This window comes from Diaporthe amygdali (genome assembly GCF_026229845.1).
Source record: "Diaporthe amygdali strain CAA958 chromosome Unknown NODE_9_length_1275696_cov_64_842800, whole genome shotgun sequence".
Taxonomy (NCBI): domain Eukaryota; kingdom Fungi; phylum Ascomycota; class Sordariomycetes; order Diaporthales; family Diaporthaceae; genus Diaporthe; species Diaporthe amygdali.
Genome location: NW_026517029.1, coordinates 593,751 through 620,561, shown reverse-complemented (window position 1 = coordinate 620,561; position 26,811 = coordinate 593,751). Strand labels below are relative to the sequence as shown.

The window sequence follows — 26,811 nt, the reverse complement described above, 5'->3', positions numbered from 1 at the left end:
TGAATGCGTCATTGACAAGGCCTGCAGAGGCTAGAGAAACGGCTTCAGCCTCAGGTCTTGGCGGGTCCTGCACCAGACGCGTCGAGCGTGCCATTGTAGACTGTCTCTCAGTAATGAAGGAATCGGCTCCAGCTTCGTCTTCGCTCGTGGAAAATTGGGTTGATTGCGGCCTGGTCGTGCTCATTATCGCAGACGGCTGGAGCTCGCAAGACGGGACTACTGACGTCCACAGTCAGGGTCAGACCCTAACATAGGTGGGGGGTGGGTGAGAGTAGGCGGCTGTTCGCTAATTCGGCCCCCCACATCGGCTCCGCACCCTGGCACCACCTGAACGCCGCAGGCCTCGGCTTCGCCATGTGACTTGCCCAGGTGGTGACAGTTCTCACGCGGCCATGCAGATTTCACGATGGTGAACATCAATGAGAACTCCTACAGTACTTTCTGAGAGCTGCAGCCCATTAGGCCGTGGCCAGACCTGTCCTGGGCATGGCTTTCACACCTGTGATCATAGGCGTCGCAGACGTCAAAAACAAGTCTCATGTCCACAAGGAGCCCGCCACACTGATGTTCGAGGCAATCTCACACGCGATAAATGACACAGGTCTCGCATCTCTTGCACCAGTCGCATCACAGATCGACAGCATTGATGTCGTCAGGACGTGGACCTGGCCATACGCCGACCTCCCTGGCCTGCTCGGGAAGTGGCTGGGGCTCGACGAGAGACCCGCGTGGACGCGGTACACGGAGCACGGAGGAAATGAACCGGCGAAGCTGGTGGACGAGGCAGCGGGACGTATAGCCAGGGGCGAGAGCAAAGTGGCTGTTGTGACTGGAGGCGAGGCGCTGGCTTCTGGTGAGTGAGCACTTGCATTTACCTGGGGTGTAGGCTTTGGAATTCATCCTGTCACGATCCTCTGCAAGACCGGAACTCACTGCAAAAGTCCATGCGCACCGTGCGATATCGTGACTGATGGTAACGCCATGTCTCAGTGACTGCATGTGCGAAAGCTGGTCAAGCCGAGCCACCGGGCTGGACTAAGCCAGCGACATCAGTGGATGAAGTGTTCTCGCCATCAACCATGGATCTTGGTGAAGGTTCGTTAAAAGGGCCCTAGACTTCTAGTGCAATGATTGATGTCTGCTGACTTAGCCCAGACATTGGTGGAATACACTCTATTGGTGCACCAATCCATATATATCCACTCTACGAGAACGGTTTCAGGGCGCACCGTGGCCAGACAATGAAGGAAAACAACGACGAATCTGCCGCCCTGTACGCAGAGTTTGCACAAGTCGCTGCAAGGAACCAGTATTCATGGAATTATGGAAACCCCCCTGCGACGAAGGAGGAGATAGGGGTTGTGTCGAAAAGGAACCGCATGATTTGTTCGCCATGTTCGTTCCCGATGTTGCGGTTGCTTGCGAGAAAATTTACTGATCTCGTACCCAGATCATCTCCTCATGAATGCCTTCAACACCGTCAATCTCGCCGCGGCCGTCGTCTTGACATCGACGGAAAATGCTAGGGAGCTTGGTGTACCGGAGGACAAATGGGTTTATCCTTTGGGCGGCGCTGGGAGGAAGGAGAAGGAGCGCTTCTGGGAGCGACCCAACTTCCATCGCAGTGAAGCGATATCAATCTCTTTGGATGAGTGCCTTTCACGATCAGGAATCACGACTGCGAATATCGATATTCTGGATCTGTACTCGTGAGCATCAGGGACTCAAGGAAAGGCGAGACCCTGTCTAACTTTTGTCTTTGCAGATGCTTCCCGATAGTCCCGAAGCTGGCCTGCCAACATCTAGGCCTTCCGATCCTCAACAGCACTAAGCCTTTGACGCTTCTAGGAGGTCTCACATCATTCGGTGGGGCCGGCAACAACTATTCTATGCACGCCATCACTGAGATGTCCCGACAACTGCGCGACGGGAAAGCTAGGAACGGACTCATACTCGCCAACGGTGGGGTGCTGTCGTATCAGCACGCTCTATGTTTGTCCTCAGAGCCGCGAACAAAAGGATCGCCGTATCCAGACAGCCGTGGCTCTTCTGCCGCCATCGTAGGGGCTCCGGCCCAGGTCGAGCCATTTGCTCAGGGAGAAGCCATCATCGAGACATACACCGTACAGTTCGACAGGGATGGTAATCCAGAAATTGCTTTCATCATCGCCCGTCTGAAAGACAATACTCATCGATTCGTTGCCAACCATGGCGATAAACGGACGCTGCAGGAGCTGGCATCTGATGTCGAGGAGCAGATTGGGAAGTCTGGGTACGTTGACATTAAGCGGGATGACAAAGGAGACCCCGAAAGCAATGTCTTCTATTTGGGGCCTAAGCCGAGGATCTAAATCGTCTAAGCGTCATTGTGAGGCTGAATGGAATATCGCCGACGACGAGACCGGGGCTAGTAGAGGCTGGATATCGGGGCCCAGAGAAGAATGTTTGCCGGACGAGCAGAGACAAACGTGGTAGAGGCGACAGACAACAATGTTCTCAAATGAGGTCCTTGAAGAACGTACCTTGGTGGGAATGTCTAGAAGGCGCCACATCCGCTCGCGATGCTGGATTTGGCCACGGACTCGCTGTCTAATTAAGAGACAACTTCACCATCTTGAGGGAAGCCACAGCCCTTTCTCTTGATTCCAGGATGCTGGAGTAGATGTGTATAGATAACACTTGGTCGAGAGACCAGCCAGTCAACCTATCCCGCATTGGAGCTGCACCGGGTGACGGATCACCGATAATGGTAACCGTACCTTTAGAGAACCCGCAAGTGCAGGACTCGGTGATTAACACGGTTGATCTGTCCTCACATCACTATCTGTTACAGCCTCCTCGAAAGTCAGGCTTGCGAAGCCTAGGCCCTTTCCTGTTCAATCTCGGAAAAATTGACGCTGGATGATTTGAACAAGCCTTGACCAGAGGCTCTGAAACCTGCGGAAGAATAGTGTGGAAGAAATTCTATAATAGGATTCGTCTTGCTCTCTGTTGAGAGACATCTTGCTCCTTTGTTGGATTTTAAAACGCTCTTGATGTGACGGAGCATTAGCCATCATACTCGTCATTTTGGAGCCAGAACAATTTTTTTTTTAAACCCCCCCCCCCCCCAACAAAAATATTACAAGATATTCAATGCTGAATTTTTTTTTTTTTAATAATGTTTTGTAATCTTTTTTGCGGCTTGTAAAATTTGAATGTCTATTGAAAAGTGCTTGGGATATAAAATATAGACAAAATTGGCAAAATAGGAAACGTTCTCGGATACGGGGAATCGAACCCCGAGCTGGTGAGTGAGAGTCACCGATGTTAACCATTACACCATATCCGACTACGGTGTGAGAACTGATACGGTGTGAAACGGTAGCATTATAATTATGATCCTAACGGAAACGCTAAGCGGGACGAACTTTTATCCAAACAACTTGATAACACAGAATCACATTCAAAGAATTAATTAAACTAAATGTTACACAAATTTTGCTATAGTATTGGCTATATGAGAGCGTAACTTATAAGCCCGACGGTTAAGGGTTGTGCTTTACTTCTTCCAATACGGTGGCTTTCCGACCTCGCACCTTCTTAGCTACGTGCCTTCCAAGTTGATATGCTATTCCCCTTTCTCACGGATTTAGTGCACTCCTATCAGCATAGTCACTCCTCATCACCATTCACCCTAAAACTTAATGTGAGTATCATGCTAAAATTTGGCAGCTCTAACCTGAGGAAGGGGTGAGCTTAGAATGACATTGACTGAGCCCTGCCTGCGCCTGTGGTAAACTCGCCTGCCTGGACAGCTCGCGTGCCTTTGAATCCCATACACTATTGGAACAACACCGCTACACTTTCAAAAATGGCAATACATTATTACGGAGCTCCCCGGGGCTTACATCCCTATTCAGATTTATCGTACAAGAGACTATCCTATAGCTGATTATCCTAAAGGAAATTGTCCTCTAGAAGGTTACCTTATAAAAGCTTATCCTATAGCAGGTCATACTATAGCAGGCTATCTTATGTGATTTTATTCTATATCAGCTTATTCCATAGGAGGTTTTCTTACATTTGCCCTGTTTCCTTTGAATTGTTCAGAGACATTGTGGCTGCGAAGCGGACACCCGAGCTTAGGCTCGTATTCTCCTAAGAGAAGAGGCGCACAATCTCTGATTCAATTATAACGGCCCCGATGCAAGACTGGCCAGTACCAAAGCTTAGAACAACCCCCAATGGATCAAACACATCTGGTTCAAGTTTTTCATCCCTAGTCTCTGGACGTTGAACATCTGGGACTCGGCAGCATTTACCGGTGCTGTCGCCCCTCGCCCTAGCCGGTCCTTCCAATTCTATTACAGGACCTGCGACGCTGTAGTTTGATTGCCAAGTCTCGGAATAATTCAAGTACAGAGCCATGGTTATGGACCGAAATTTGTTTTCTGAGGTCTTCACGTTCAGGTGGAACCGCTATACCTGAGTTAGAGGGTGCAGCTTGTCTGTTGCAAGGGGTGAATAAGATTCAGAGGCTCGGGTAGCTCGGGTGCTCGGGTGCAAGCCGAGGCGGAGGTGCTAGTCTGTTAGTCCCGGCCGCCACGGTTCCGGACACCCCACTGAGGACCGTTGTTGTAGTCGAGTACGAATTTGGTATCAATTATAGCTCGGAAGAAGCCTGTACGACTTATCCACCGAATTACCTTTGAACCTTCAGCGATATTCCCACACAAGGTTTTCTAAACATGGGTTGTCCTTGGTGGTAGAAAATGGAAGCCCACATTAGCGGTTCAACACCAGGGAGGTGCCTCTCGCCTGTCCTTTGATGCGGATGACAGATCGGAGCATTTCGGTCGCTACCATGCCATTACCGAAAGAAGAAAAAGGAAGGACAAGAGATGATCACCCGTACGTTCTCTAGCACCACAAGTACCGGATGCGATGGCACCTGACCCCGGCATTTCCCCTGAGCATTTGCAGCCAACGGTGGGTTTCGATACTCTTTCGGTGAGTTTTCCAAGGATGCGAGAGGCTTGAACCCCAATTTGGATAAGGCAGGCATCAGACGCCCGAGAAAGTTGGGATGACTAGGACGAAGACTCCCAGGATTGGTGCGGCAAGGATCTTTCATGTGTTGCGCAGCAGGGTCCTAGGAAAATAATCACGGCCCGTCTCGCATAATGTGACAGACAAAATGCAACCCCTTTTGCCATCCCTATCACTGGGACCCAGGTCAATTCTCCGCAGACTTCCATACGCGTACCTATAGAAAAGCTTCCTTTAGGCGTGGCATTAAAGGGGCGGCTATACACTTGCACTAAGATTATGGGCCCAATCCCCCGCGGTAGCATTCTGGGCGCGCTTAGCACAACTTTCGTCCGTGCTACGGGAGGATGTTTTGGTTAAATTCGCTGCTGGTCCCGTATTGACGGAAGAATCGTCCGTCAATTTCGAATGTGACTCGCGGCGCGGAGAGGCCAGCCCCGCCGTTTATATTGTAGGGCGCCGATGTGCTTCGGTCTATGGAATTCAACTATGGCTGTGGAATACAAAAGACAGAGTCATCATCCAACGATGCTTACTTCGGAAATCATCACCTCGAACTTTTGCATTTCCCTCGCTCGTGCCCTGCCTCGTGAACAGAATCGAACATCGTCAGGATGAGATTTTCAGGGACAATTATTGGGGGCCTGCTGGCTTCGATGACGGTTGCTGCTCCTCAAGCCTGCACTCTTCCATCGACATACAAGTGGACATCGACGAGTGCTTTAGCAACCCCTAAGTCGGGATGGGCCTCGCTCAAGGATTTTACCCACGTCGTCTACAATGGCAAGCATCTTGTCTACGGGACATACCACGATACTGGATCGACTTGGGGCTCCATGAACTTTGGTACTTTCACCAATTGGGCTGACATGACCTCTGCGAGTCAGAACACCATGTCTTCGGGCGCGGTTGCACCGACAATCTTCTACTTCGCCCCGAAGAGCATCTGGGTGCTCGCTCATCAGTGGGGGCCGACGACGTTCTCCTACCGGACGTCGAGCGACCCTACCAACGCGAACGGATGGTCCTCGGCCCAGCCGCTATTCACAGGCACCATTTCGGGTTCCAGCACAGGCGCCATCGATCAGACGGTCATCGGCGACAGCTCCAACATGTACTTGTTCTTCGCTGGGGACAACGGCAAGATCTACCGCGCCAGTATGCCTATTGGCAACTTCCCAGGCAGCTTCGGCACGGCATCGACGGTAGTCCTGAGTGACACGACCAACAACCTCTTCGAGGCGGTCCAGGTCTACACCGTCTCGAGCAGCCAGTATCTCATGATTGTCGAATCTATCGGTGCCAATGGGCGCTACTTCCGCTCTTACACGGCTACCAGCCTCGGTGGCTCATGGACTGCCCAGGCCACGAGCGAGAGCGCTCCGTTCGCCGGGAAGGCAAACAGCGGCGCCACATGGACGAACGATATTAGCCACGGCGACCTGATCCGCAGCAACCCGGACCAGACCATGACCATCGACCCGTGCAACCTACAGCTTCTGTACCAGGGGCGGTCGCCTAGCTCCTCGGGAGACTATGGCCTTTTGCCATACAGGCCTGGTGTGTTGACTCTATCGAAGTAGAGGGCCAGACTCATGACTGTTATGTCGTGTTTGTCACTTGGAAAACTGCCGGTATGGCTGTCTACTAGTAGCAATCTAAACTAGAAAAAAAGAACAAACATCACCAAGCTCTCCAAAATAATTTGCTTGGTGTGAATCTGTAACTCTTTCAATGCTCTTTGGTTCTGGGAAACTTACATTGTACACACTGATATGTGGACCCGTCGGACGGATCCAGATAGCCTATCTGCCCCTTACGATTCTCCGCTCTGGACCCAGCGAGCATGGCGATGACCTTGAACATTACCATTGACGAAGCTGCGGCAAGAAACATATCTTTAAGAGGTGGGATGATGATGAGGGAGGAAGTCAGTCATTGGGTAGCTAGGTTCTGAATAGGCGCAGACGCTGGCGAAGGGTGAATCGGAGTGAAATCTTCTGATACGCATAATAAGGCAGAGAAGAAGGACATGTGTAGCTAGCATCAACTCAACGGGGCCCAGCAGCTCGTATAAACGAGATGCGCATTTCTAGTAGTATAACGATATTCCATCCAGCCGCTAGCTAGCTCGCAGTTTTTGGCCGGTCCCTGGTCGAGAGCACTAGCTATGGCGCCTATGCCAATTAGCTAGGTATGTGCTTGACCAGAGAATTCGCTCCGATGGACCAGGTATACTGCCTTCCATTGTCAACTGTGACACATGCAAGTCTATAGGGAGTGGCATATATGGGTCTTCGTGATCTCAACTCGCAGACTAGTGAGATGTTGATGAACGGCTATTCACCTTTGGTGGTATCCTTATGTGGCTGTCATAAATCTCACGAGGCACGAAAAGTTTTCTTGGCAGACAACGTCTATGTGACAGGCATCAATCTTATTTATGATTGAGGATAAATCAATGTGAGTGGACTTGTGCCGTCCAGGTTCTATGAAACGGTTGCATATGCGCTGGACCCTGCTCCAAATTACTCTTTTTTCTTTTATATGTGCTACCTACCTAAATACGCTGCGACCTCACAGGGGTCGACTTTGAATCAGCTAAGATGCTCGCAGTGGGCAAACGGCATCGACAAGACGCTTCCGGGCCTGACTGTGCTCAAGAACACTGTACAGTTTGTCCAATTTCAATTCGGCTACGGATGCCTGCTTTGAGTGTTATGCACAAAATATTTCATTTTACAGCCACAATATCTACGCTGGCTTCAATCATTATCTTCTTAGACATGGCTCTCGATGGAATCATGGTGGGTCTGTGTATCACCAGTTTCGCACCCGCTTCATGCCGCTGAACCAAAAGCCGCCAATTTCATATTCCCCGGAAGACACCGAGCGGTGCATCGACGGCTCATGGAGATCTCAAACACTCGGGTAAAACTTGAAAAGTAGAATGTCCTGTAGGATAACTTCCTGCGGGATATTATTCTGTTGCGGTATAATCTGCTATGAGATAATCCACTATGGGATAATCTCTTGTGGGAGGATGACCTCCTACCTAGGTATGAGGCGACATCCTGTGAGACAAGCTCTTGTGACATAATCTCTTATAAAATAGCGTCCTATATGATAGCCTTATCAATCATGGGATGATCTGCTACAGAGTAATTTCATGTCTGTCGCAAAACAACTTGTTGGTTAGCAAATTGGGTGGGCTCTTCCGAGTATTCGGTACATGGCAAACCTTGAGGTGTCACTGCAGGCTGCAGAAGAGCAGAAACCCCAAGCCTTGTTGGGCGCTATGCCGTATAGTTTATGAGAGCGTAAGGTCTTCATGATGTTGCGGGGCGCTCTAATTCAATTCCGTGGCCAAGGTTTGTCTGCCAACAGGAATTACCTCCGGCGAACAACGATCAAGCACGAGTTCATTGGCCACACGAACAGGAGGACGCAGGTCAGCATGCAGTTCAAGCGATTTTCAGACTCTGAAAGGCCATCACGTCAGCAGCGATGCTGAGGCAGCGTAGTTAGAACGAGAGGACGAATGTGTTCTGAAGCCGAATCGGGAGCAGTAGAAGAGTGAGTGGCCATGTCTTTCATTTCCATCATTACCAGTGACGCGTTCTTCCCTGTTTTTTTCCTTTTCCCCTTCGAAAACTGTCTTGTATGACAGGTGACTGCCGGAGCTGAAGGCGGTGGCTAAATGGTTCATAAAGCCTTCATCAATCCTAGAAACATCAGTGCTAGCCGAAAAAGGACAATGGAAAAGGCAAATCATCAGTGTCACTCCGCAGAATACTTGAGCATCTCCCGAGAACTTCACAGGCGTGGATATTAACCTTGTCTTCTGGGGTTGCGCGATAATTAATCGAAATTGGCACGATGGAAGGAAATGTCAAAGGCGCACAAGAAAAGCACAATGGCAGTAGGACTTGACTGTTGGAAATGAGACTGTCCCCTTTTCCAAGCACCGGAGACTTCAAGTAAAACTCACACGCAAACATAAGTGGCTACCGGGTGCGCATTGATTGATGAAGCACGGGAGACTGTTTGTCGTACAAGTCATCGTCCCAACAAAAAATATCGTGATTCCCTCCGCAAGTGGCATTGACTTAAGATGACGCATTCCTGGTCCAATACGACACTTTCAAACGCGGCCGTGGTATTACTTTTCACTTCCGAGGTGGACTTGGTCATGCAGTAGCATTTGCAAGCCATTTGGTTCTGCGGACATACTGGGCTGGCCCGATAGATCGACACGGCACCAGCGGCTTAAACTCAATCTAGCCCTGTGTGATAACCTCGGGAACAGGCCATCAAGCGGTTGTTTCAGAGGCTACTGCGAAATGAAGCGAGAGAGAGACAATATCGTTCTCCTCCTAAGATACTGAAGGCAAACTCGGTCTCGCTAATCTCAAGCGTAGTATCGAGGCCATCATCTGCACTCGAACCTCTCATCAGTTCGAGTATGACCCAAAGTCATGATTCCCAGGGGATTCTGTGGGAGACTCTAGAGGCTGGGCTGTGACTAGAGTTTGGAAAGTGGTGGCGAGTGCATTGTCATCCTCAGACGAAACTCGTCCAAGTTAGGCACACCATCCTCCAGCCCCAGGTTGGCCAACCCAATGCCGTGCGACAATGTCCCAGTCTTAGAGCTCATGGAAAATTTCGTCCCTTCTCCCGCCCGTGGTTCGCATCAGCCTTGCTTTGCACGTGTCCCGTTGCTGAGTTCATGTCTCTACGACATCTACTTTCCATCCTTCAGGGACCACCCGTGCTCGAGCTGCGACACCAGGCCGAAGTGATGAAGATGCCAGGATCCGAATGTGCATAACGATTAAGGCTGGGATTATCTGATGCTCTTCGGCCGGTATACCTACCTAGGTGGTGCACAATTTCAGCTCGGCAATAGGAGATTCTATATTCACAGGCATACTGGTCGGATACATCAAGACTATGTGACATTTACAAGTGGCTCGATGCCACCTTAGAGATGCCTTCGACTTGTTAGTTGTGACAGATGTTTGCCAGGAAGAGCCAAGCGCGATTGGTTTGGTGCCAAGGAAACCGATCCATCCAATTTGAGAAACCCACTTGCAGCCGGGCGAGCATCGGCTGCAATTACAGATTCCGACCGTGTCACCAGCAGCTCGCTTTGGCATGAAGTATGGTGAGGTTCCTCTGAGGAACACTGCACATCGGCAAATGTTGCCCCTTGGGAAACGTTTCGTCCAGGGGTGACAGTGTCAGATCTGTGCCAAGTCCTAGGCCGGTGGAGATCAATGGCGTGGGTGGGCCGCAGGGAACGAAACATGGGCGAGCCTAAATCGACCGACGTTGAACACACAGGCCACACCTGGGGCTTAGCTTAAGCTTTCCGTATCTGCCGTGTCTTGTTCGGATCTTCATAGTCGGTGTTTAAGATTGAGGGGCAGAAGGGTGATGACGGCTTTCAACAGGCTAGAATTCCAAGTCAGGTTTCGAGACACGATCGGCGTACAGGGACGGCCATGCTCAGTGCAAAAGAGCTGCCAGCTTGTCTCCGGGGCAGGTGGCAGCCAATTATGACACTCAGGATACAGAAGAAGGGGTGGGGGGAGAGGAGGGGAGGTGGATGGTGGAAAGTGGGAACGCAGTGGAGTTTGAACGAGACCAGAACCAGACTCGCCCAGCAGAGACTGCACCAGACACATTGCGGTCCGTTCCAGCCTCAAGACTGCATCGAGACAGTTTCACAGCAGTCGTCGACGAAGCTAGCGAGGGCGACCGAGGTCTTCGCGAGTCGAGTCGGACTGGTCGGGTCCCATCAATCGAGTCGAAAGAAATGCAAGACATGCATCAATCACATCACACCATGCTGATTCGCCCAAGCTGGCATCTGGATGGCGCCAGCCGCTGACGATCCCGACCCCAATCGAGAGGGTTAGAGGGCGCTCGCTCCAGGAACAGGCCAAGCTCATCGCATGGGCTGCGCTGCAGATCACAGTAGCTGGGCAGCATGGCACCTAGCAGCCAAGCAGCCAAGCAGCCCGGCTCTCTGGCTCCTTGCTTTTTGAGGTCATCATTTTGACAACACAGCGTCGTTCCAATTTCTGTGGAGACTCTGACATCGCCAGCTTGCGCGTTTTCCCCCCTCTATCACCTATCACCCTGCTGGCCGCTACGGTTGTGACGGCAGATCGACTTGCCGACGGGAGTCTGTCCGAAGGTGAAGTCATCTATCGAGCTTCTGTCCTTGTTGGTGCAGATAGCCTTTCAGCACGTGCCATGGGACGTAATGTCATAGACTTTCTTGCCTTGCGTGCCGGCGGCGGTGACGGTCATGGTGACGGTGATGGGCGCCAGACCGCATTCTGCTCCATCTTTCGAATACGACGGCGACCAGGACCACAACGACAACACGCTCAGCCTCACGATACCTCTCTGACCATTATTGCAGGACTGGACTAGGCTGGGCTCAGGAGCTGGACCCCGAATGTAAGCTGTAGTCAGCACGAAGCGAATGGCGCCTGAGCAGGGCTCAGCGGGTATATTTCTCACTGTCGCCAGCGACCGTCCATTCACGAAACGAATCTGCTGCATGCGAATAAACTTGAGGCCAAATATGGGTTAGGATGGATCAAAATGGGACGAGGGACGAGGGACGAGGGAAAGCCAATGCAGCAGCCTAGAGCCAGTGCTACTCTGACCTTTTCCTTCTCTCCCCTTCCAGCCAGCCCAGCCCGTCCCTTGCCCCATTCCTACTAGTCTGCTAGACCATGCAATAGCTGCATACACACTGCAGACACAGTACATGCGGCTGCCCAGCGGCCCAGGGACCCTGCCCCTTGGGCCCTTGGCTCAACTGCCCTTGAGCCAGCTCCAGCTCCTGCTCCTCCTCCTCGGCGCGTTCATCCCACGTCGAGCTACGAGAGCTTAATACCCACCACGTTTTGCATCTTTGCCCCCTTTGGTGCTGGACGCCCGGCGGCACACGGCACGCAATGTTCCTATGTGCAAGCCCATGTGCATGTGCGTGCGTGCGTGCGAGCGAGCATGCCGTGCGTGACAGATTCCAACGCGCGACCCACCTCTTGTTCTAGTCTGCTGCTCCCTTCTGCTCCTCTTCCCGCCCTGCCTGGACCATCCTGGACGTACTAGTTACACAACTCCGTACCGTGGTCTACCCTGCGTACCTTGTCCTGCACACCCACCCACCCACCGCTTGCTGCACCCTTCTACTCCGTCCCGTCCCGCCATGTCATCGACCTTTAAGACCATGCTCGCCTCCCACCCCCAGGGTCTCGTTTTCCTTGGCATCTCGTCTATGGGACCTTGACGTTTTGATGAGACCTTACTTATATACTTACTTGCCATATACATGTTATTCTCTTCCTCTTGTTTGAACTGCAACGACTCACCTCCTCCTGTTACTCAGTCCAAGTTCTGTTCGCCTGGTCACCTCGTCCAGAGGCTCACTCACTTTCTCACAAGTGAAGGTGACTGACATTCACTTGTGCACTCGTTCCAATTCAAAACGCACTTCACGATGCCCTCAAAAAACATGGACTCCCACGAGGGAGTCACCGCGGGGCTACCAGGCCAACAAAACCGGTACCAACACCAACGCGAGCCATCAGGGCCCTTGGACGACGCCGCCTCGTCTAGCTCAGCATCGAGCAGCTCATATAGTCGAGACTTTAGCAAACCCACAGTTCCTGCCAGGCCGACGAAAGCATCATTCTTCTCAAGACTCAACCCAAAGAACTGGACCCGCAGAATGAGGGTTTTCGCCATCGTCAGCTTTGTGCTGACCATCGTGGCCCTTGTCCCAGGTGACTACCCTCTTCATTATCCTCAAAACTGCCCAGAGGCTGATACTTGTCTTTTCCGCGCCTGCTAGCCATCGCCGTGCCGCTCACACTACAAACAGGCCACAAGGACGTAGACAGGCCTACTCTTATAAACCCACCCGCCACTCAGCCCATCGCCAACAACATCAAGCTCAGGATCATGCCGCTGGGCGCCTCAATCACCTACGGCTTCCGCTCATCCGACGGCAACGGCTACAGGGACGAGCTGATGCTGCTCCTCAACAAGGGCGGCAGCAAGCACGTCGAGTACGTCGGCTCGCGGCAGCACGGGACCATGGAGGAGAACGCGGTGGAGGGCTGGCCGGGCCTGCGGATCGACCAGGTGCTGCCCAAGGCGCAGGCCTCGGTGCCCCAGGACCTGCCGAACGTGATCCTCCTCAACGTGGGCACCAACGACTGCGTGCAGAACTTCAACATGAACAACACGACCCAGAACTCGACCGTCGCGCCCGAGCTGACCGCCAACGCGAACTACACCGTCGGCACGCGCATGCGCATGATGGTCGAGGATCTGCTGGAGTGGAGCCCCAACGCTACAGTTGTCATGTCCACGCTGATCAACAACAAGGTCGACAAGACGCAGGCCCGCGTGCTTGTCGCCAACGACCAGTTCCGCGCGGTTGCGGCGGACCTGCAGGGCAGCGGCAAGAAGGTCGTGCTCGCCGAGATGACCGCCGCGGTCGGCGGTCCCAACATGACCACCATGGCCGACATCACGCATCCCAACGACGTCGGCTACGCCATGATGGCCAACCGCTGGTACCTGGCTCTGGTGGAGGCCAGCAACAAGGGCATGATCACGGCGCCGCAGTAACGGATCGACGGGGGCTCATTTAACTCTGTTTGATGAAGCTCGGGTTGGTTCATGACTAGCGTGGGGCTTGGGCTGGGCTGGGTTGTGTTGATTTGTGTTTAGAGTTGGGGAAAAAGCTCCACGGAGGCGGGAACACCACCGGCGGAGATGGTGAGATGAGGGGGAGCGGGAAGGGTGGTGGTTCATGTTTCGCGCACGTTGCATTCGTCTGGGTTGACCTTGAAACAAGCGAGGCGTTCCGGGCTGGTCGGTTCTACTCTATCATACCCCCCAGGATTGGTGGACTCAATTTTGAGGGCGGCGTTTGTGTGCAGGGGAAAAAAAAGGCCTTCCTCGTACTTTGTTTCTTCATCATCTTTCTTTTCCTTTTGTTTGTTGCGGATACCCTCGCTCGATCGAGTTAGAAGCACCGGAGCGATAACAAGCGTATTTTGATCCCTAAAATCTTTTGATGACCACCTTTCGTGTCTCTCGTGACTCGCCAGACTTAGAGTGGTATGGCGCAATAAAGAGTTATTTTGAGCAATGGAGCGGCAAGCCTAATTTGAATCCTCACTACTGAGGCCCCCAAGATCCCGGGCGTCGATCGGTTCCTCCAGGGCTGTGCCAAGCTTTTTTCGAGCCAAGGCTCCAGAGCGTCGGCGCGCCCAGGGGGGATGGTCCTTTGTCGCTCGCTCGGGGGTGGACGGGGTGGGGGGGAACGTGCTCTGGGGGCCTGGGGCGGGTTCTAGAAAGCGGACAACGCGTGAATTGCTGACTCCCGGCACAAGGAGGATGCGCAGCACAGCAGGTGATTGGTGCTGGCGGACCATGACACGAGGTAGGTGGAACCTGCTGTTAAATGGCGCGCTGTGCCAGCTGAAAACTCCTCTCAGTTTTGCGTTCTGACCACCGCACCGTAGTTGAGGAAGGGCGGTAAGAAATTGTGGCTGAGATGTGCCTGTTTAGTCCAAGCTCCTCGCGCGAATTCTGGTGATCATGAACAACTGCTGCGGTCTTTGCTTGCAGGTCGGAAATCTCGTTTGTCAATTCGTAGGTGCTTCATGCTAAATACTGTACATCCAGAAGAATCGAATCGAGTATCAAGGCACGTGTCATTATATCAAGCCCCGTGTACATCGATCCTCTTGAGTAAGGTAGTAAGGCCCATAGTCATCTCACAACTCCGTCGTACGGTGGACATCTTCGAGGTGTCCTGTATGCCGTGTCTTCGTGTCATTGTGTCATGGAATGAAAATCCCACGTCATGGCCCAAAGACCTTTTTATAGTGTTCCGTGAGCCTCTCACACATCCTCTCCCTGCCCTTCCACTCTTGTATGATGTCCTGAAGCTCGCATCCCGTTTGGACCATCAGGTCCCAGATACTCTGCTCCACGTCGAACCCGAATCTCTTCACCAGCTCATCTTTCGAGCCCAGCAATCGGAGTCTCGTTTCTCCATCGGCTGCCAGAAGGTCGCCCTCATCGACCAGGTGGCCTGCATTCATTTTGGGCGTGTTGGAATGCAGGAACATCGGGCGGATGGACTCATGGCCCGTGGACTCATGTTTGAGGTCGTCCGAGGGAAGATGTTGCACCATTGCAGTTCCCTTCTGCGTACGACCGTCATGTCGGCCGAGGGATGCGGCTGGTGTCTTTATCCTATAATATGTGGCATTGAGGGCAACCGCGGCTGCGAGGAATGTCTCCTTGTCACCTTGTCCGAGCGCGCCCTGGGACAAGAGTGGATAATAGTAGTCGGGGCCAAATATGTTGTAATACGTCGCCAGGAGAAGAGGTGCCAGGTGAGTGGCCTTGTTGACAGCCAGCTGGCCGGCCTCACTCGCCGTCGCCGGCAGAAATGATGGAAAGTCTGGTTTGCCAGCTATCTGCCAATATCTGGGGCTCTCGGTCGAGCGCCAGTAGTCGGGCCAAATAACCATGCCTTTCGACTTGTAAGGTTCGGTTTCGAAAATGTTGAGGAGAGGGTCGAGGACGGGGATGCTATCGCTATCCAAGAGAAGCACCTCGGAGTAGGAGGAAAGCAGTAGAGCCAGCGACTTAAGCTGGTAGTGCGTAATCTTCAGCTCTGCGTCGTCCTTCTGGCTGACCTTAATCTTGCTCTTGTCGAGTATGCGTGAGAGCACCACACAATGGGCACCCAACTTCTTTAGATAATTCTTGCACAGCGCCTCCTCGTACTCGCTCTCGTCGGGCACAAAGACCTCAACTGGGAGATTGCTGCCCGTACGACGCAGCATGTGAATGCTAATGATGGCCGGGCCAAAGTACTCGCCTCCGCCAACCATGACGACTCCCTTTCCCTTGAAAATGCCCGAGCCCTCCCATTGCCTCTCTTGTTGCTCGCCGTCGATTGTATGATTCCCGAACTCTTTCTCCAGCCCACTGACGAACTTCCTGTGCAACAGACGCAGGATGTCAATGTCCTCTTCAGCATTGCGAAGGTGATCTCGGTATGGCTCCCGTGATACCTGCCCTTCCTTGGGCTTTTGTGTGTGTGCGCGGCCGCCCAGGGCTATCTTTGGCACCTTTGGACGTGATTCATAGATGGCACGGCTCCATTTCGCCCAGAATGCCTCAATGTCTTTTGTGTCTCCAATAGCCTGGTGTATTGTATCATGGTCGCCCTTGCTGCCTCCAACTGACGGCGATCCCACCGAGTGCTTCGCGTCGGCCTGATTCGTATCTGGAGCCGGGTCGGAGGAGGGCTTGTCGACGCCGTGGGCCTTCTCTTCGACAGCCTGTGCGATGGAGGCCTTCTTCTCTTCGTCGGACTTTTCAATTGGCAGGATGACTTGGGGCAGCTCGCGATTCTTGGCTTTGGCCTCTTCGTCGGCGGCCTTCCACTCGGCCGAGACTTCTTGGATGGCCTCCTCGATTGTGTGCTCGACGCTCCGGCGATATCGGACCAAGACGACAATGAGGGCCAAGAAAGCAACGACGGCCAACAGTCTCCTGGTCAACCGCATCTTGGATGCTTCACCGCTGCTATGTCTGCATCGTTGGTGGCGGAACAGCCGGCGGACGGAGGCCAATGTAGCACGAGACCAGAAGCAAATGCAGGTGCAGACACAAATGCAAATGCAGAGGGATGCGATGTAGCAGGCGGGAGGGAGATTTGGGAGGGACTGTGCAAGCTGAAGCAGGCAAAGCTTTGCACGAGGATTTGCTTGGCTCGGCTTGGACGCGTTTAGCTTGGAGTTTGGTGGTGTTGATTGATTTGATTTGATTCTCCTTATCGCGCATGGCTGGCAGTCCTAGTCCTTCGCCATCGAAAAGTGGGAAACGGGGCGCAGAACGCTGTGCCGTGCCGTGCTATGCTATGCAGTAACACCTTGAAGACCCCTGCTCGGACGAGCCCCCAGTGGCCCCCGGCTCTGCTCTCAGGGGCTGGCCTGCCCCGAGGCAAGCATCCCGGTTGGACGAGAATAGAAGCGATGAATGGTACGATGTTGAGTGTAAGTTTTGGCCAAATTCATAAGAAGCAACGTGGTTCTGTGTTTCTGGTCTGCGGGCCAGGAGACGAGGAGACGAGGAGACAGGAGACGAGGAGACAGGAGACGAGATGAGATAGGATGGTTGGGATTGAATATGGGCACGAGCCGGCTGAATTGAACACAAGTGAATGAAAGTGCATTTTGCCGCTGTTCTCTGCCTGACAACCAAAGCAGCAACATGGACACACCAGTCCCCCCTTTGGTAGGCAGCATGGGCCACCTCTGGAATCTGCACGTGTTGAGGTGCAGTATGCTCTGTGCTGCATGCATAGTAAATCTCACCGCAGGAGAGCAAACGGAGATGGATTGAGTCTTGCCGTTGGCAGCTGAAGGACCACATTGACGTCACCAGCACCCACCGTTTACAGCTCACAAACAAAACATGTGCGCCCATCAAACCTTATCGCCCACAGGCAAGCTTTGAGACAGCGTGTGCTTAATTCAATTGAATTCATCTCATCTCATGATGAGCGCAGGGAACGGAATTGCAGCTCTCACCGAGAGAGGCGTCGGCAAGAAATAAGCTTCCGGGAGCCAGCCCCTGGTCCTCTGCAGATGGACGGACGGGTCAGTCTGCTGCATACCCGTAGGCACCAAGCACTACACAGTAAGCTCCAATTCGAGAGTCAAGCATGTCAGGACGGCCGTCAACTGCTGCTACCGTACCGTAATCTGGGACCTTGGCAGGGGTATGCGCCGTCTGTGCCGAGCGCTGCAGCAGCCGTTTCCAGGCCGGGAAGCATGACCTCATCAGCAGCATCATCAACCACCAGCTGGACCTCGCCTGAGCTCACCTTGTTTTTCGTAATGATCTCCACCCAGAGGCCACTCTTGTTCTCATGGTTGCTATATCAGCCGGACTTCAGTCCTGCTTCCTAGCACAAAAAGCTTAGCTGGCACCCATTGCCAAGACGTATCATCCCTACGCACACCTTCGCCCTCGCCCTGCTCAGCTAGACAGACCTGGATCAAGATCGAAATGGTTGGGAGACATGGTCTGAATGCCTTTGCGACCGGAAAACCCAGCACGAGCTCCAGCGTGAGCACCAGCACGGGCTCCAGCACCCACAGGGACCATGGAAATCCGTTCAGGCCAAAACCTGCAATATTCCGCTTCCAGGACGGTGCGAACCACGCCTTGGAAGACGAGAGGAGGAATCAGCTCAAGCACAAGCTCATAGATTCGGTCCAGGCCGACGAGCTGGAGAAGTTCAGGAAGACAGAAGACCAGCTCAAGTCTATCAAAGACAAGAGCATCAGGCATTTCTACGAAGGCCAGAACGAGACCCTGGATGACTGGCTCGAGGTCGACTCGGTCGTCCGCAGCATCGCAGATGACATCCTCGAGTCTTTCGACCCGGACAGGGACCACGATGGTCATCGCGAGCACGCCGGTAATCTGCAGATGCAGAACGAAGACGTGGAGGCGTTCCTCCCACAGAACCAAATCGACCAGCGCAGAAAAGCTGCAAGAAATGCCCGAAGGGCCATTAATGTGAGTCTCCTCACTTCTTCCATGAGATTGCCTCACTGACACACCACTCCAGGTGAATGTAGTAGCCAATGTCTTACTGCTGGCTGCCAAAGTGACGGCTTGCTTCTTCTCGTCGTCGCTGTCGCTCATCGCTTCAACGTAAGCAACTTTCGGCTACAGCCTTAACTTCTCCGGGGAGAAACATATGCCATATTCATGGTTTCTTTCACTGCTTGCTTTGAAGACCTTGCCAGTCTGCAGCTTTTGAGATTGGAAATGTGTATATGGTGGCTTGCTTCGGTCTTTTTTCAAGTAAAGTTTGGTGTTCCGGTGTGTTGATCGCTAACTCTGTCCCCAGTGTAGATAGCGCCCTGGACTTACTTTGTACGATCATTGTCTGGACCACCAACCGCCTTGTGCAGTGGCGTCTGACTGCCCTTCAGCGTCGGTTCCCTGTCGGCCGCAGAAGGCTCGAACCACTTGGCATCCTCGTTTTCTCCATCTTTATGATCTTGTCATTCGCACAGATCTTACAGGAGTCTGTAGAGAAGCTCATGCCTTCAGGAGACCACACGACCGTCGATCTCGGGGTATTAGCAATGGCTGCTATGGTTGCAACGATTGTCATAAAGGGAATAATCTGGTTCGGATGCATCAAGGTTAAAACGACACAGGTCCAGGCCTTGGCCCAGGACTGTAAGACGGATGTCTATTTCAACATCCTGTCGCTCTTGTTTCCCCTGATAGGAAAGCAAGTCGATGTCTGGTGGCTTGATCCCACTGGTGCCTCTATTCTATCTCTCTTCATTATTTGGGATTGGGCTGGAACTGCCCTGGAGAACGTGCGTCTTTCCCCTTCTCCCACTACAGTTGCCTATCTGTCTTTCATTAGAATCTTTCACAAAACATCGTTTCGGGCTCCAAAGCAGGTGACTAACGCACAACAGGTTACGCGGTTGAGCGGCTCTGCGGTCGACGACAAGTTATTTCGGAAGCTCATATTCCTCGCCTGGCGATTCGCGCCGATCGTGGACGGCTTTAAAAATCTGCAGGCTTATCATGCAGGCGATGGTGTCTGGGTTGAGGTCGACATTTTATTGGATCACCGCACTCCGCTTATGAGATCCCATGATATAGCGGAAACACTTCAATATTGCCTTGAGGGTCTACCTGAGGTCGACCGAGTAAGTGATTGGCATTCATGAATTTTTTTTTGAAGCTTTATTGTTCATTGTGTCGCAGTTGCTAACAGAAGTAGGCATTTGTAACAACAGACTACGCCGAGTCAGGCCCGACTGGCCACAGTTCCAACATGTCTTGAAGGAGTAATGGAAAGAAAGGGAAATATAGTGCACTCAGCAAGACCAGACTTTGCTGCCCCTCAATATCAAGCTACCGTGTTAGATTTGGAAAATATCATTTAATACATACTTACATATGAAAAAGAGTTGTGTCACTACAGGGAATGAAAAGTTGAACTTCCCCTCATGACCTGTTGATAGCTCCCTGCAAAGAAACATAATACAGTAAAAATGAAGATGCTGCTGACAAGCTGATGCAACGAAAGAACACTAAACAAAAGAGCGTGGCGCCTTTAAAAGGTCGACTGGGCACAACGAACTCATCCGCACCGTCCCAGGTCCTCAAATTCCCGAATCGTCCTGCCGAACGACCTGGTTGAACGCACCCCATGCCTGGCACGTGTTCTGTAAAGTGGCCTGGTCTCCGTTTCGCAAGTTTCCGGTGATCTCGCCCTCCCGCTCCACGAACTCGAGCGCGAATCCACCGGACGCGTGCCATGCGATGTGGCAGTGCGCCAACCAAGTGCCTGGGTTATCCAGCTTGAAAGCTATAGCGAGATACTGTTATCTTCTTTGTTAGCAAACAGCCGTTCAGTGGATCTAATCACAGCAATTCGAGCGGATTTAAGGCAGTCTTGTGGACTCAAGGCCCCCAAAAATACCTCGAAACTTGGGGAGCTTAGATGGACTAGACATCTCATGAAATCTTACTTACACCATTGCCAGGGAGGGTCGCGACGTCGCGACGAGGCGGATTGGTGGTAGTGAGATTCGTCGTAGCCGGGTCAAACGTTCCAGCAGCTTGGGCGACGATCCAGAAGTCGTGGCCGTGAAGGTGGATCGGGTGGAAGAGGCCGAAGCCGGTCTTGTCCTGGATCACGAGCATAGCCCAGTCCGAGGAGGTCCCGTTGACTGAGACGACGTTGTAGTCGGCCGGGAAGGTGTTGTTCCCGGCCAAGACGTTGGGGAGCGTCGGGCTCGCCCAGTCGAGCAGCAGGGTGGAGTCGTTGAGCGTCCACTTGAAGTACGTGTCGAACTTGAAGTTCAGGTTCTCCGTGGCCGTTTGTGTCACTGCGCCAACGTCCATGGCCACATGCGGCACGAGGCTGGTGTATGGCTCATCCTCGCAGCTGGAGGCCGTGGTCACAGTGGAGTTGCTGGTTGGGGACGCCGTGCTGCTATTATCGTAGCGCACGATGCCTGTTATGCCGTCGGAGTTGCCGTTCGTCATGCATGCGTCGACCCATTTGCCTCGGAGCCAGTAATCACCTGGGGTTGCATTCGCCTCAACGATAACATCGTACCGCTGTCCCATAGTCAGGAGAACGGAATCAGCGGTATATGGCCGGATGGGCACGAGGTCGTTAGCTATTACGGTGAGCGAGTGGCCGTCGATGCTGAATTGGAAATGCCCATCAGTGGCAACGTTGACAAGCCGTATACGGTATTTCTTTCCTGCTTGGAACACAGTCTCAAACTTCTTCCCGATTGTGCCTGTGCAGCTGTCTGTGGATGTACACGTGTATGTGTTGGTACTATGATTTAGGTGGACTTGTTAATAAACATTCTAAACTCGGGAAAACTCTATTCAATAGAGCTTGTAATACATCTTTGAATTTATCGAGTCGTTCAAGGAATTCTTACCCATTTATAAGACCATTCTCCATGGTCGGCGGGGCTCCTTGCTTTGCTGTGTCCCAGAGCGCAAAGGCTGTTTTGTGTCCCCAATCCTGGAGGAACAGTGCTCCGAGGTCCTCATCGTAGTCTGCCGTTGCTGGTCCATTGATGATCATGGGGCCAAAGAGGCCTAAGCCATATTGCAACGACAGATGGCTGTGGTACCAGGTTGAGCCGTACTGCGTCAAGTGGAAGCTGTATGTGAGGGAGGTTCCAGGAGCGATAGGACACTGCGTGATACCTGGAACACCATCCGCAGCAACGGAGTTGAGCTGACGAATGCCATGCCAATGGATCGCGGTTCCATTGACGGGAAGGTTGTTAGTAACATGTATGTTTAGCCGGTCCCCCCAATCTGCCTGTATTCTGATTAGTAGAGTTTCATTGAGTGCGATCTCAGTGATATCGATATCTTACAATGATAAGAGGCCCGGGCATAGTGCCATTGATGGTCTGACACGTCGTATTGTACCCATCTGGGGCACAAGGGCCCTCTTCAATGGAGAGGTAGTATTCTCGCGTGACCCCAGTATCTGGGAACACATCATAGCTGTAGTATTCAGAATAAGCAACCAGAGTACCGAGGAAGATGTTTCACTCAAACAAAGGTCGAAATATATCATTATGTTCACATTGCGTGTCCCAAATGCTGCAATCTTGCAACAGGCCTCAAGGCAAACAATGAAACAGATCATGAATACAGCAGATATTTCTCCCTGGACTCAGAATTATATGGGAGAACTGCTTACTAGTTGGTGTCGACTGAGTAGTTCCCCCAACAGCTACGTGATGTAGCAGTGTTTTGGCAAGAGGTTTGTCTAGGCATTAAACCAGAAGACAAATCTTGAAGTGAAGGTAGAGTCATGGTCATTGTGCTCGGGGCAGCAGCCAGGAGCGATAGAAGTGAAGACTTCATGTTGGTAAAAGGACAAATAAAAGCTGTGTAGAGAATGTGTGTTGCCTGGGCACCAAAAGTGAGGGTAGAGAGCGGATGAACATCGAGGTTTGGAAACACCTCACTTCAGTGGGAGCCATCTGTTTTATAGTATCAGCCTTCACCACTATGGTGAAGCTCTGAAGTGCCATTGCCAGCTACTGTAGGATTTTAGACCTAGCAGCAGAACATAGCCCACCTCTCTGTGAGAATGATGCTCGTGACAACTATGCTGCCCCTTTTCTCTCGGAGATGCATCACCTCACAGTGGCCGACAACCCGATGCCAAGAGCGTATACACCATCTTCTGCCTTCTTCAGCCCATTTCAGGTTTGTTCAGTCCTCGGAGCCGTGCATCCTCGATGTCCGATGTTCTAAATGTGAAGAAGGCACATGCCCATGCATGAGGACCCTGATATGTACCTTGGTATGCTCCACAACTAGAGCGGCCAAAGCATTGGGGGTCAAACGTGGGTCAAAGGGCCCTCGTGTTGCCCTGATGGCTCGGGATGCCTAAGCCAGGAAAGTCGGGACCCACGGGAGCCAAGAGATCAGGAGGCATAGATCCAGAAGGAGGCTATGTGAGGCCTGCGGTGGGTCAACAATGCATACTGAGCTCGTAAACCTACAGCGTCACTCTACGCCCTGTGCCCGCCGCATGCAAGAGCCCCTTGTCCACGAGTAAGAGTCATACCGTACAATACTACACTGCATGATCCCGTCCAGATGAACGGACTTAACATGGGATGAAGTCTGTGAGGAAACTGGGTCGGCATAGCACGAGTCTGAGCTGTGTGCTGGGAATAGACTTTCGATAGTATCATGCCCCCAGTCGGGGGTTGCGGCTCTGCCAACATGTGTTTCCTAGATTTCGGATAGCGATTTTTTTTGGAACCTTGATCCGGGTTGACTGGAAGCTTGGGATCTTTTATCTTTTGTCGTTGCATTAAATGTCACGTTTACTTCGCTTGATCGGCCGTCGGCTGTCCGACACTCGGCGCCCAAGATGTTGTTTAAGCTCGATACGGTAATGCAACACTTCAATAGAGAGAAAATCGTACCAGACCAGACGACGTTGTCGACAGATTAGAGCGCGCATTTCCTGTCTCGCACCCGTTGCAGCAGCTTGCAAAAGTAGTGCGTTCATCAGCCTGGCCTGTATACAAGTCTTTAACAGCTAGTGTGTCAATCAAATGATTGATCGTCTGTGCCTTGCAGAGCCATACGCGTATGCAGACGTATTGAGACCCACATTTCCAATCGGTTGATGTCGGTGTGCGCAAGATTCAGTAAAACTCCAAGATTGGATGCCTATCCATGACCTGTGAGACGGTAGAAGATGCCTGCGGCAGCAAATAGATGCCCCTACCCACATCAACATGCATCATCACTGATCGCAGCAACCCTCCACATCCTCGCCATCGTGGGGTGGTTTACGGTTTGGGTTAGAGCTATACACGAAGGTTTAGTTTTTGCGGTTGCTTCCGCACCGGCCAACCAGGCCATATGGAGAACGGACTTTTCCAGAAACATCGGTCGGGCTTTTCGTCCCTGGTCGACATCGGCATATTCAACTATGACTATGCACAAGGAACATGGGCCCGGGGAAGCCATTTTCACAGATCAGCCAACCTCGTATATGTTATTTTTGAAACATGCCGCTTTGCTACGACTTACTTTTCGATGTACGACAGCGTCGCTTTCCGCGTATTGACCAGTGTGGCTATGAGGCGCTTTGTTATGCCATTGTGAGCTACAGCGATGAGCCAGCAGGATGTCAGCAACGTTCGAACGGCATGTCTTGGGTCGGACCCGAGGGGATGTCCCGGAAAGCTAAGAAAAGGGGAAGCTTCACGTTGTTGCCAATTAAATGTTTCCAATAGTGAAGTCTACAATGCATTGCCAAGTCGCGTGGGAAAGTATGTGCATGCATGTGCCAGGGTTGCATCGGCTACACGGTCCCCTTATTCCCACGATCTAATCGCGGATCTATGGAGTGACCCAACGGTCGCTGTTCACGGGACAGATTTCAAAGTCAATTCTCAGTCTAGGTGCGGATCTGATCCCTCGCGGGCTTACGCGTCGATCTGCAAGGCGACACCCGCACCATGGGTTCCCATGGCGTGTGACCGAGAAATGGAGACGCAAGAAAAAGGGAAACCTTGCAACAGACGGAAGCTTGTGCGTCGCAGATACTGTGCAGGTGGCCTCCGCGGATACCTCCCTACTCCGCCCTTGAAGACTGTCGATAATTTTGACAGCCAAAATGGGGTTCGACCTGATCGTTGGCCCTGGAAATCAGGTACAACGACCAGCTCGGCTTTGTCAGAGTCGCCCGAAAGTTCCGAATGCAACCGCCGCATAGCCGACCAGTGGCACCAGAATTGGGGCTCCTACGAACAAGATGAGTCTGCACGCGACGCGGAGGAATGTACCGAAATGGTAGGCTACGTATGCTCGCCTGTTGTGTAGTACTGAATGAAATAAGCAGTGGCCTGAGCAATCTATATCGTAAGAAGAAACCCAATGAAAGCCAGGTGGAGTTCATCGAATTCTACGGTGCCTTTGTTGCATCACCGAACAATGTTTGGTAGTTGACTCGCCCGAGTGACTGTGCTCAAACATTAGTAAACCATTTGATGTGCTTACAAAATCGCAGTCCCAAGAATCACAAGAGCCGAAGGTTGCAATCATTGTGGAGGCCATCCATACAAACCCAGCAAACGAGCAAAGGATTCCTCGGAGATGTGACCGCCTGAGCGACAGAACAGATTCACAAGTATATGTTCAAGGAGAATACTTAGTATCTACGCGGCCTTTGATATATGGTTGCGTTGCCGTGTGCCAAGTCAGACATTGATTATTGAAGGGCTGCACTACAACGTTCAAGTACAACCCTCCTAAGAGACATTGTATATCCGTGCGACAGGAAACTCAGAACATGTCATCTGGAGTTTTCACGCTCTGTGTGGGGTGGAAATTGCACCTGGACGGCTCCTTCCAAGCTATCAGGACAAGGCCGCTTTGTAGAGTAGTAGAGGCGTAGCCTAGGTACATTTGTTGGTTGAACACCACTCCAACAAGATACAAGTGCTCTGTTGACAGTTTTTCATAGTACTCGGAGTCTATGCCGGAGTCTCGGGGAGCTGAAGGGCACCGCAAATACAAATGACCGCCCGAATACACAATCCAATTATTTATGACTCAGGGCAGTGCATAGTCTTTACCAAGGAGCCCTGACACGGACTTGAATCACCCCCGAATACTACTCAACCAGTGCTTTAAGTATTCACAAACCTTCATTTATTTATTTAGACTCCTGGGAGAAAACGTTTCTCATACCCGACGACTGGGTCAGGGGCCCTGCTTCAAGAGGAATCATCCAAATTGATTCACATCTGCACAAAGTTCAGGACGATCCCGTGTTATGCTTATTTTGACAGATTCGCCCCAGGCAGGGTCTGGTTCTGAGACTCAACCTAGTCTCAACCTGATGGTGAATTGAAATGGTGAAAAGACAGATTTAGGGCTGGCGTTTTGTTGGTAGTATGAAGCTGACCGCAAAGAAGATGACCCTGATGGCGGTATTAAAAAGCATTTGCGTACAAAAAAGCATTCCCTCTCTGACGCTCACACGCGCGCACAATGGCAAGGAGCCAATGGCCGAATCACCATTCTGTACTACCCAGGTAGAGTGGAATTGACGTGGCCGATGTGCTCGCGCATCACAATATAAAAAGGTAATCTGGACTCGAGAAAATTTAGGATACCGGCTATTGAAATCTGCTGACATAATATCAATGTGGAAAGTCTGCTGAAACTTCAGTCTATATTGTTATTATACAGGGCAGCCAGTGTATCACGCAATGCCAGCTACCTCTCTCATGTCGCAGATACTCAATCTCATGGTAGTGCTCCAATGGCTTTGTGTGTTCTAACAAAGAGCTGACTCCTTATCTAGTTTCTCATCATGCAAACGTCGCTTGCTCGAACCGTAGAAGTTCGTTCCAGCGTTCCTCGCTCGAATTGCAGAACCCTACACTGACTATCAAATTATCTCGGCCCCAATTGTACGAGAGTTACAGAAATATTTTCGTAGCTGAGAACAAGACCTGCTGCCTGGCCCAACCGATCATTTCGAAATCACATTAGCCCGCTTACGAGGTGTTGAAACGCCAAACTTCGCGTGATATGTGTTTCCTCTGTTTTCCTCCGGCTCGCCAAGGCTCATAT

At 51.9% G+C, this 26,811-nt stretch overlaps 7 protein-coding genes across 7 annotated transcripts; 5 read left to right on the top strand and 2 right to left on the bottom strand.

Moving 5' to 3' along the window:
- Positions 1 to 486: 486 nt before the first annotated feature.
- Positions 487 to 2,351, top strand: J7T55_012991 (uncharacterized protein; the record flags this gene model as incomplete). Its single annotated transcript, XM_053141636.1, has 5 exons — positions 487 to 853; positions 991 to 1,095; positions 1,156 to 1,395; positions 1,451 to 1,709; positions 1,766 to 2,351. The coding sequence occupies 5 exons, from the start codon at positions 487 to 489 to the stop codon at positions 2,349 to 2,351; spliced, it is 1,557 nt and encodes a 518-aa protein (XP_052995338.1).
- Positions 2,352 to 5,645: 3,294 nt separating this feature from the next.
- Positions 5,646 to 6,614, top strand: J7T55_012990 (glycoside hydrolase family 62 protein; the record flags this gene model as incomplete). The annotated part of the gene is made up of 1 exon (XM_053141635.1): positions 5,646 to 6,614. One exon carries the CDS (start codon positions 5,646 to 5,648, stop codon positions 6,612 to 6,614), a length of 969 nt encoding a protein of 322 aa, XP_052995337.1.
- A 5,942-nt stretch (positions 6,615 to 12,556) lies between these two features.
- Positions 12,557 to 13,695, top strand: J7T55_012989 (gdsl-like lipase acylhydrolase; the record flags this gene model as incomplete). The annotated part of the gene is made up of 2 exons (XM_053141634.1): positions 12,557 to 12,842; positions 12,911 to 13,695. 2 exons carry the CDS (start codon positions 12,557 to 12,559, stop codon positions 13,693 to 13,695), a joined length of 1,071 nt encoding a protein of 356 aa, XP_052995336.1.
- Positions 13,696 to 14,939: 1,244 nt separating this feature from the next.
- J7T55_012988 (lpha-mannosyltransferase) lies at positions 14,940 to 16,664 on the bottom strand (the record flags this gene model as incomplete). The annotated part of the gene is made up of 1 exon (XM_053141633.1): positions 14,940 to 16,664. One exon carries the CDS (start codon positions 16,662 to 16,664, stop codon positions 14,940 to 14,942), a length of 1,725 nt encoding a protein of 574 aa, XP_052995335.1.
- A 1,507-nt stretch (positions 16,665 to 18,171) lies between these two features.
- On the top strand, positions 18,172 to 19,987 carry J7T55_012987 (uncharacterized protein; the record flags this gene model as incomplete). Its single annotated transcript, XM_053141631.1, has 5 exons — positions 18,172 to 18,687; positions 18,740 to 18,825; positions 19,025 to 19,508; positions 19,614 to 19,850; positions 19,925 to 19,987. 5 exons carry the CDS (start codon positions 18,172 to 18,174, stop codon positions 19,985 to 19,987), a joined length of 1,386 nt encoding a protein of 461 aa, XP_052995334.1.
- Positions 19,988 to 20,309: 322 nt separating this feature from the next.
- On the bottom strand, positions 20,310 to 22,082 carry J7T55_012986 (laccase; the record flags this gene model as incomplete). Its single annotated transcript, XM_053141630.1, has 4 exons — positions 20,310 to 20,528; positions 20,683 to 21,469; positions 21,612 to 22,003; positions 22,062 to 22,082. 4 exons carry the CDS (start codon positions 22,080 to 22,082, stop codon positions 20,310 to 20,312), a joined length of 1,419 nt encoding a protein of 472 aa, XP_052995333.1.
- A 2,002-nt stretch (positions 22,083 to 24,084) lies between these two features.
- J7T55_012985 (uncharacterized protein) lies at positions 24,085 to 25,050 on the top strand (the record flags this gene model as incomplete). Its single annotated transcript, XM_053141629.1, has 2 exons — positions 24,085 to 24,326; positions 24,519 to 25,050. The coding sequence occupies 2 exons, from the start codon at positions 24,085 to 24,087 to the stop codon at positions 25,048 to 25,050; spliced, it is 774 nt and encodes a 257-aa protein (XP_052995332.1).
- Positions 25,051 to 26,811: the final 1,761 nt, after the last annotated feature.